This window comes from Nymphaea colorata, chromosome 7, assembly GCF_008831285.2.
Source record: "Nymphaea colorata isolate Beijing-Zhang1983 chromosome 7, ASM883128v2, whole genome shotgun sequence".
NCBI lineage: Eukaryota > Viridiplantae > Streptophyta > Magnoliopsida > Nymphaeales > Nymphaeaceae > Nymphaea > Nymphaea colorata.
In genome coordinates this window covers 4,668,182-4,678,408 of record NC_045144.1, presented here as the reverse complement: position 1 = coordinate 4,678,408, position 10,227 = coordinate 4,668,182, and the positions used below count along the sequence as shown (strand labels likewise).

The following is a 10,227-nucleotide window of genomic DNA, read 5'->3' as shown; positions in this document are numbered from 1 at the left end:
ATGGCCCGAGGGAAGATCCAGCTGAGGCGGATCGAGAACGCCGTGCACCGGCAGGTTACCTTCTGCAAGCGCAGAGCCGGGCTGCTGAAGAAGGCCAAGGAGCTGTCCGTGCTCTGCGATGCTGATATCGGCCTCATCATCTTCTCCACTCACGGCAAACTGTACGAGCTCACCACCAACGGGTTAGCGGCGACTATTCTTCTTCCTTTTTTTAACTTCTTTACCAAGACCATTTAAAACCTCTCTCTCCCTCTACTTTTCTACTTTGGTGTTGATAATTTGTCGTCGGCTTTTTTCTCTCTCCACTTGCAGAGAGTCAAGTCAAGATTGCTTTCTCTGAAATTTCACAACAAAGAGCCCGAAGTTTTGGGCAGTCAGAAAAAGCAGTCAGAGTTCAAATCTCATAAACACCCCCAAGCAGAGGTGCAGGCGTCTAAAACTCATGTTACAGATGCAAAACGATAAATAAGAAACAAACGTTCTCACGTGCACCTGGCTAGGTTAAAGCCTCCAACTTTCAGGATGTCTAAAGTTCGATACCTGGAGTCAGCAAGAAGATGGGATAAAGAAGTGAGCATGAGAGGAGAAAGGTCTCATCTAAATAAGCAGGCAGCTGTGTTAAGACATAGTTTCCATTAAATTTTTTGATGGATGGGTGATGAGCTTTTATTAGGCATACTTCTTAATTTTGTGAAAAGTTCCTTCACCATCTCTAGGTTGCGATCAAACATGTGTTTCAACTGATGGAACACTTCATGCAATCAAACGCATCTTAAAGGAATAGATCCATTAATTGGCTGTCATGCATGTACTAGAACCCTGATTCCCATTGTTCCCAGCTTTCAAGAGGGTTTAAATATGAGATTAGAACCATCAGGCTATATGAATATTGGTTCAGGTCGGGGTTTCCTTTTGAAATGGCGTGTTTGTTGCTGAGCCAACAAGATCAAGTTGGTAGGAGCAAAATGAACCCTTCTTAAACCTATTTCTACTATTTTTATTGAAGGAACTCTTCTCTCTCTCTCTCTCTCTCTCTCTCTCTCTCTCTCTGTGTGTGTGTGTGTGTGTGTGTGTAGTGTGAATCATCTGTTGATTATATGCATAAACTGTGGATCGTAGCTTACCTTTCCTAATGATGTTAACATTTACTTTGTTAAACAATGGAAGGACTATGGAAGAGTTGATTGAGAGGTACATGAAGTCAACTCGGAGTTCATGCATGGGAGAAGTTGGATCAGTTGTCTGTTCCAACCAGGTATGTACCATAAACACCATTGACTGGAAGCGTGCTGTTCGCCTACTCGAGTTGGGAAGAGATCATGACTAGGGCATGGTGTTTGGCAATACTGAATTCCTGATCACTGAGGCGCCATGTGCTCATACATCTGCATGTTTATATTCTGCATTAACTCCGCTGAAACATTCACACAACAGAACAAGCAAACATCTGCAACAGCAGCTATGAGAAGCTTCAATGTGTTTTTTTCTTCAATTTTTTCTAATTGGAGCTTACACCAGAAAGCTAAACCAATCATAGATTTAATCCCATTCTAGATATAAACAACTGTGAAACATGACAGTTTTGGTTGACGTTTTACTTTGCAAATATATGATGGATGCCCTTAAGGCTAATGGAATTCTATGATCCTGATAAGAGTTTCAAAATTGCTTGTTGATACCCATCTCTTCTTGATGCAGGAAGGACAAAGAGATATAGCGATGACGAAGCAGCAGATACAGTTACTGCAAAAGGGTCTCGTGAGGTAACTAAGTAATTCCCCAATAGCTTTGCTACAACTCCAAATTATTAAGAAGCTAACAAATTAACTATAGAATGTGTGTGTGTGTGTGAAGTAACTAAGTAATTCCCCAATAGCTTCGCGAGCTACTCCAAATTATTAAGTAGCTAACAATTAACCACATATTTGTGTGTGTGTAAAGTGCGAACTATAACTGTTAAATGAGAGATACAGGAGTCCACTTTTCTCACGGGTATTTTTCTTCTTCTGTAGAAGTACTTAACTTGATTACTTAGCAATGCAACTTTCTTTATTTAATGGCTTAAAATTAGTTAATACTATATATATGTATATATATATATATATATACATATATAGAGAGAGAGAGAGAGAGAGAGAGAGCAAGAGAGAGAGAGGGAGCGAGAGAGAGAGAGAGAGCAAGAAAAATGTGTTGGGTTCTAGTTCACCAGCATATATATGTTTTCAGCTACATGATGGGAGAGGGAATGGGGAACATGACGCTAGAAGAGCTGCAATCGTTGGAAAAGCACCTCCAGCTGTGGATCTGTCACGTACGATCAATGAAGGTGAACACACACACACACACATATATATACATGTATCTATTTATGTATTGCTATATATTTTCATTTGCTATAACTACAAATTTCGTATGATCTAATTTGATAACTTAATCCATCTCAGGATGAAGTCATGCTCCAAGAGATTCAAGTTTTGAGAAACAAGGTACGAAGCTATCCTTAATTAACTCTTTTACACCTACGTCGGGTTTGCTGTGTCTTCCTGGTTCACTAGAAACTTTGCCTGTTAATTAATTGCAATAAAATTGCAACCAATTTCCATAGGAACTGATTTGCAGTACTATTCATGAAGTAATAACTAGGTTGGTGAATAGAATCAATGAAGTTATTGATTTGGCAAATCAACCGATCCACCAATGTAGTTGAATTTAATATGAATTGGAATATATATATATATATATATATATATATATATATATATATATAAATAAGAAGAATAATTTACGAATTCTTAAGATATTTTCAGCACGTTTAAAAGATACTGGCATGTGGAACTCTTGAACCGGCCACACGAATCGGATCTTACCTCCATTAGCGGTGCTGGTTTTGCAGTGTACAAGGCATTGAATTATCAAAAGCACGCGCCAAAAGGTGAACCTCTGCCTAGAGCCATGAGTCCTGAATTAATAAGCTGGCACTTGTTTTTGAAAAGAAAACAAGATGCGATCAACTTGTGAACATGAAGACAAAATGTAGAAAATATATGACAAAGGAATCCTTGATTGAAATCAAATCTGAAGTTCTCAGACCACTTCAGAAACAAGAAACTTAAGAAGATATGAAGTGATTTGAGTTCCGAAGTGTTTCAACTATTACTTCAGAACCCCGGTGTATTAAAAAAAAAATCTAAAGATCTCAAATTACTTGAGAAACAAGATCAAAGGTATTCAAATCCCCCTATAGTATTAATGCAAACCCAAAACTTGCTCTACATAAGACATGTTTACTGTAAATACTGGAAACACATATTGCAAGTTAAGTTTGCCACTTTTCTTCAAGTACCAACAGAAAAGAGAGTTAGTACAGCCAGCACAAGGGGCATCTCAAATATGTACAAATTCATGTAGTTAGGAATGGACATTATATGCCATTCTTGGGAAAAAGTACTACTGAACTGTCATGGCCTTTATTAAAGCTCTATCTTTAGCAAAATAATATTGATACAAAGAGCTTCTATACAAAAAGTTAGCATACAAGTAAAGTAAAACCACAAAACAATGTGGATACTTAAAAAAAAATATGTACTGATGCAAAAACCAAACTTAACTGATTTGAATTGAATTGGTAGCAAGCCGATTATATTTTGAATTAGTGGTCATTATAAGGAGTACCATGTGACATTTTTTACTAATTGAAAATATATTAAAGGCTTTTATGATTAACTTTATACTTTTATTTATTTATTTTTACAAAGGATGAATATAATAAGGTAAACAGATAGCTATCAGACACCCATATACAAGACATTGTGGGGCCATGAATTCCAAGATGATCAGAAGGTAAAGACTAATTTGTAAATATGAAAGCCAAGCTGTTTTTTCAAAAGTCCAAAATAGAGTGGACAAATGAGTTTTCCTTAAATGAAGCTTCTTGTCTCCTCTGAGGGTTGTTTCAACTCTTGAAAAAACAACTTGAATTTTATATTATAACTTAATCTTCAGTGCCTGATCTGACTATAATCAGTTGCCTACATGATTCCTATCAAGTCTAGTATATAAGAGTCAGTAACTACCTGTTTAATACTTTTTGCCGATTCACAAATGATTCAGTTAAATTCCTGAACTGGCCAAATTCAATTCAACGTTCAACAACACTGATGAGCAATAAAGATGTTTTAGTTTGAGATGCCACGCCTGTTTTTGTACAATGTTGATAATATTTATTAAGCAATACATAGACTATGTACCTCTTTTTTCCTTCCTACTTTGAAATTACTCCTACTTCTGCAATGTATATCAAGTGAAGTTGTAGCTGAAATTTGAATTTCGTTTGAAGGAGAACATACTCAAGGCAACAAATGAGGTTTTGCGAGAGAAGGTACGCAGTCTTCTCTCTCGCATTGAAATCATAAAATTAAAAAAAAACGCTACCATTGTTTACTAGCTCTATTAATAGATCAAATATGGATGCCCACTTCCTAGTTAAATAGAGTGTATGAAATTCATATGAGTTATTCATGCCAAAAGTTTTTGAAGTGTCGTAATTTTGTTGCAATATTTTATTTTAAATTATTTAATTTTAGAGGCTTTATATACATATTCTCCTATATTTTTTAGTGAAGATGAACGTTTTTAATTTATTACTAGACTTTCCATGACGAGAAAATGTTGGTAGAACGTTATGATTATGCAGGATATTGGGGAATCCGTGTGAAATTGAACTTGAGACATTAAGGAAATCAAATTGAGAACATGTATTCCTTGTTCTTGTTAGATTTATGACGTGATCTGCCCATGATGAAAAGATATAAAATAGGCGAATCGTGTAGTGGTAGAGCCAGAAATTTTTTGCTATGAAGCACTATTAAAGTAAATAATTATAAGAAATATGTGCAACAAGCTAGATGTTCGGCTCCCTATCAAATGTCCTTAGATATAAAGAGGATTATGTGTACACCCCCACAAGGAAAAGGTGTCTTTTAAACTATAGCTCTTTTTTCAGAATTTGGTAATAAATGCCCTTCTAATTTGATTGTGAAGAGACCCAGGGCCTAATGCTCAAAACGTTAAAAAAGCACTGAACATTCAACATAATCTTCGTAGTCCAGCATAAGTTAATACAAGCATAAGTTCAGCATATTAATAATTGTGCACCACTTTGAAGGTTGCTAGTCGTTGCTTTTAATATCTCTGGCACTTGTAATTGTATTGGGTTTACCAGTGATTCATATCAAATAGGTACTCCTAGTTTCTTAGATTTAGCAATGTGTTTATTGTCTTTATGGTGTCCTAGAGAAATGTAACAGTGGGAATTCTTGGTGCAGATAATAGAGCAGACTGGCATCTACAATGCGTTCCAAATGATGGAAGACATTCCATATCCACTCACCATAGAAGACCAAATATTTCACGTATGATGATGTATGTTAAATGCAGCTTAATAGGCAACATATTCTAATTACTGTTGGTTGAAATCTCTGTTAGATATGTTATGTCACTTTTGAGCGTTATACAATTTCATATCCATGTGCTCTCTCCCTCTTTCTCTCCTACTTCTCTCTTTTCTGTTGTCTTCTTTTGTTCGCTGCTTTTTTTCCTGTTTTGTACTGTGGTGACTTCTTGTCACCAAGTTTTTATTAATGATTTTCCATTTGGTTGGCTTCATCTCTCTTGTTCTCTCTCTTTTCCCCTTTTGGATATGAGGCCTTGAGAAACTAAGGCTCCCTTTTTCCCTTTACTCTTGTTAATCATTGACCCCATGCTAGTACTTAAACCAGCAACTAGCCATCTAGCTACCAGCCACCGGGGCCTCTCACTCTCTCTCTCTCTCTCTCTCTCTATATATATATATATATATATATATATATATATATATATATATATATATATATATATATATATATATATATAAAGAGAGAGAGAGAGACATATATGCACATGTAGAGATGAGTGATTAGATGGTATATATGCACCAGCTCTAGCCTTATCATTAAATCATCTCATATAGTTTGTGCTAAAAGAGAACAACTACCTACTATGCATGAGCATCTGATGATTTAAAACCTAAGATTTTACCTCAGATGACAGACATGCCTAAAGTTCACATTTGAATATATGCAGAGACAGAGTTATTAAGGGCATCAAGCTCAGCCAAAGTACTCCCTCTTATATATAGATATATTACCTTTTCAAGCAAAATGCGCGGCAACTCATGTTCGAGAGGAGGAAATAGAAATTAAATCATGAAAAAATCGCTTCCCCTTTCTAATCTTGCCTCTTCTTTTGTACCCCCAAACTTTATCACTTCCTCCAGTGTAAAGGCTTTCAGTTTCCAAGGCATTAAAACACAAAAAAATTGAACCAATTTCGAAGATGCCTTGGAACACCTTTTTACCATGTTTGAATGATGAAGAGTACAAATGAAACAAATTGTCTTGTCTCAATCATAGTTCGAGTACACTCTTTAGGCATGTTTGATTACCAAGAGATGTATTTTGGGATATTTGGCTTAAAAAATGCAAAAACATTTTCATACATTGAGGTGCTCAGTTTCATTATCTTAAAATTGAACTGAAATTGTGGTACCTTTGACGAGTGTGATGGAAGAAAGAGTGTTCGAGTCTCGATATGTCAATGGATCGAATTTGAATCATATATAATTTTAACAATATCGACTTTTTTGGATATTCATATACTCGAATTCAAATTGAAATTTAAACATGAATGAGAAGTTAAATCTGAATCTGATTTTTACATTCATATCTGAATCCAAATTTGAATTCAAATTGTGGGTCGATTCTGGCCGATATTTTAAATATAAGAGCATTGAATATAGAATAATTATTTAAAACTAAATCCGATCTGAATCTGAATCCGATAGGATGTTTATGTACATCTGAATCCAAATCTGATCAGATGTCATTTCTTATCTGATTTTTTAATCGAATGTTACATTTTTTTTTCTATATATGTCTTTCTCGGAATGGTTTGGTCGGATATCCGTTTCAAATGACTTCCCTATAAACACACCACCATTATTTGTATAGTTAAAATTGTAAAACTTGCTTACTTCTTAATGTTCGTATTGAAAGTTAGTTGTTAGTTTTTGCGCCACTTTTAAGCACCCCATATATAAACCTTCCATTTCCTTTTAAACATTAATAGTTTTCTACCAGTTCATACATAAGGAATTTTCTCCCAATTCATATATGTAAGGAATTTAAATGTCGATAATTTTCTCCCAGTTCATATACATGCAATGCCCAAATCTGAAAAAATGTTTGGGACACAAGGTCGAGAAATGGGAGATCATAGAACACAAGACCAAGGTTTTTCTAAGTTTTAACAAACTGAGAAAACATTTTTGATATTTTAAATTTGATGTAGGGGGAACAAATTTGGTAACAAAAAAATACAGATTCAACATTTAAGAAAGAAGCTAAGGTATTGATCTCTGACACAACCTTTAGTTAATGTGTCTTCCTCTTCCAACTTTTCTTTTTAACTAATTGCAATGAAAATTGCCACCAATTAAAATATGCCCTTATCTGAAAGACCATTTAAAAACTGTTGATTTACATCAAATTGAAAAAATTGCTAACTAAATTATGCAATTGCGGCCAATATGATTCTAATGGTTTCAAACCTTGCCATGGGTTGAGAAAGTTAAAAAAACAAAAGGAAAAATCAATCTCTTGTTTTCTGCATGACGTTTAACAATGGTTTCTGGATCTGTATTCTTCTATACTACTAACTGTTTTGTGTATTGATCATCAATATTTTTTCCATAGTTTTTATACGATTGATAAGGACGAAAAAACTAAAGAAGAAGTTCTGGAATAGTGAAGTGAAGAAACCCAAAACAAAATAGTGAAGAGAGAGAGAGAAGTCGAATAGAGTCCCCCGGAAAAACAGGTTTCTCCGTTCTCGCTGGAAAATAGGCCTCCGCTTCAGGTGAGCTATCGTTCCCATCCGTTTTTTCTTTTTCTCTGTTGCTATTCTCTTTTCCGGTTCCTTTTCCCCGAGCAAAGCCAAGTTCTGCGCTGTTGATAACTCCTTTGTTAATGTAGTAGATGCTTTGAGACTCGCCAGTGAACAACGAGGCAAGAGGCGGTGGAAGAGTACAGGGACAGAGAGCAACAAAAAGCAAGGAGAAAAACTATCAGCAAATCAATTGTAGACAGAGCAATCCGATAAAGCGACCGAGATACGATATGTTAAAAAAAAAAAAAATCTTTTTGGGGTCTTCCCTGAAAGCAGAAGCAGATCTGTGTTCATCTTCTATCTTGTCCTTGTGGCCAGTATTTTTATTTACATCATATTTGAATTCGGTTTTTAAATTCATGATTTGAATCCGGCTTTTATTTTCACATTCAGATTTATTCGACTTTTAGATGAACAATTGAATATGAACCATATTATGATACATAAAGAACCGATCTTCAAAATGAAAAGATGTTGTTTTATTTAGGATATCTATTTGAATCTTCAAAAATACAAAACTATATTTAAATTTCACTTTGTATCAAATTTCGATATATGTTGATCAAATTGAGTAAGAAAAATCATATGGTGCATGGGTATCTGATTTCATATCATATGTTAATTAAGGCAAAATTTGATGCTGATCTAAAATTCCTTTTATACGGAACCTATAATAGGATTTTACCCCTATGAGAAAAGTAGGTTAGAGATCCTCAATTTATTTAAAAAATATTTCTTTTTATTCTTTTTAAGTTTTTTGGTTTTTTTTTTGTCTTTACAATTTTTTTTATTAACCAAGAATGCTTTTGTCATTAACCAAGAATACTGACACCAGAAAATTTGGTGTACCAGTAAGACGTACATAACCCGCTTCGAGGTATGAGTAGGTACCAAGTGAGTAGCCAAGACAGATTTAATAGAATCTGAATCTTAGTGGTTCGAGTATGCTTATTGGAGAATCATATGCTTTTTATAAGCACTATTAAGCAATTTTAAAAGAAATTAAGCCTGCCTGTGTCATTTGATGATCATAAGCCTATACGAGGAAACAAAATACGTGTTTAACCTGTCTTCGAGAAAAGGTGAAAATATAATTATAATAAATGTACAACGGAGAAAAAGCATAACGTTCAAATGCGTGCACGTTATGGTTATAAAACATTTTAGTTCCATACCAGAACTTGTTACCATCTAGAATATGTATTGAAAAATTATAATCTATCTAACTGTCTAATCTCTACCTAAAATCCATACATGTCAGTCTCTTTTCTCCCTTCTTCCTCCTCCATTGCTCCGCAACGTTTCCTTAAGTAGTCCTTCTTCTGTGCAATTAATTAATGGCATTAAGCACATTAACAGTACCTCATAAAATTTTCAGTTCTCATTAAACCTTGGGGAGTGAAGGTTGTAATGAATTACCTGGCCGTTACTTGATCATCGAAACTGTATAAATACATGCTTTAGAGAAAACATTTCTGTGACCAAAAAGCAGGCAGAAGCAGCAGCAGCAGCAGCAGCAGCAGAAACAAAAGCAGCTAGCAGAGGCAAGATGATGAAGATTACCAAGGTGCTGTTGCTGGCCTTCGTGGTGTTGGCTCCATTGGCCATACAGCAGGCGAGGGCGAGGGCGCTGGAGGCGAGCGGTCCAGAGGCAGGCGGGCCCGAGTCAGCAGAAGCAGAAGAAGTCCTGACTACTCAAGTAAAGGCCGTTCTTGGTTGCCTGGACGGATTGGCTGAACACGTTGACGAGTTCTTCTTGAACTTGGGGCAGGGAAAGTACCTCGGGGAGCTTGCCTGCAAGGTTCTGGCCGACAAACCCCTGTGCCTGGACGCCCTCCATTTCCTGCTGGACCTTGTCCATTATGAGGCCGGAGATGTACGTGCTGCCTGCGGACTGCCGGGTATCAGCCCCGCCGATGCACCAATTCCCACCATCTAAGCAAATCTAATGTGCGTTACGTTTCAGAGTGCTGTTGTTTAAACAAAAATGTTAAAGCGTCTTCAGTCTGCTGAAATGCTTAGATCTCATCCATGAAAAGGAGCATCATCATTATTCATGCATCGCCAATTAGCTTGTTACTTGCAGTTGAAGGGGATATAATGACAATAACTTTCTTCATTTCTACGAGTTGAGTTGGTGAAAATTAATTAAAAATACGCATACGATTTTTTTTTCTTTTTTTGGGTCGTTAAAGAGGTAAGAAGGGTCGGTAAAAGTTTTACTGACACTGCTTGTAGCAAGCG

General features: G+C 35.8%; 1 protein-coding gene across 1 annotated transcript; it reads left to right on the top strand.

Moving 5' to 3' along the window:
• Positions 1-9,922, top strand: LOC116257678 (agamous-like MADS-box protein AGL12). The gene is made up of 7 exons (XM_031634632.1): positions 1-182; positions 1,168-1,255; positions 1,699-1,763; positions 2,227-2,326; positions 2,445-2,486; positions 4,337-4,378; positions 9,476-9,922. Exons 1-7 carry the CDS (start codon positions 1-3, stop codon positions 9,920-9,922), a joined length of 966 nt encoding a protein of 321 aa, XP_031490492.1.
• The last annotated feature ends 305 nt before the right edge of the window (positions 9,923-10,227 follow it).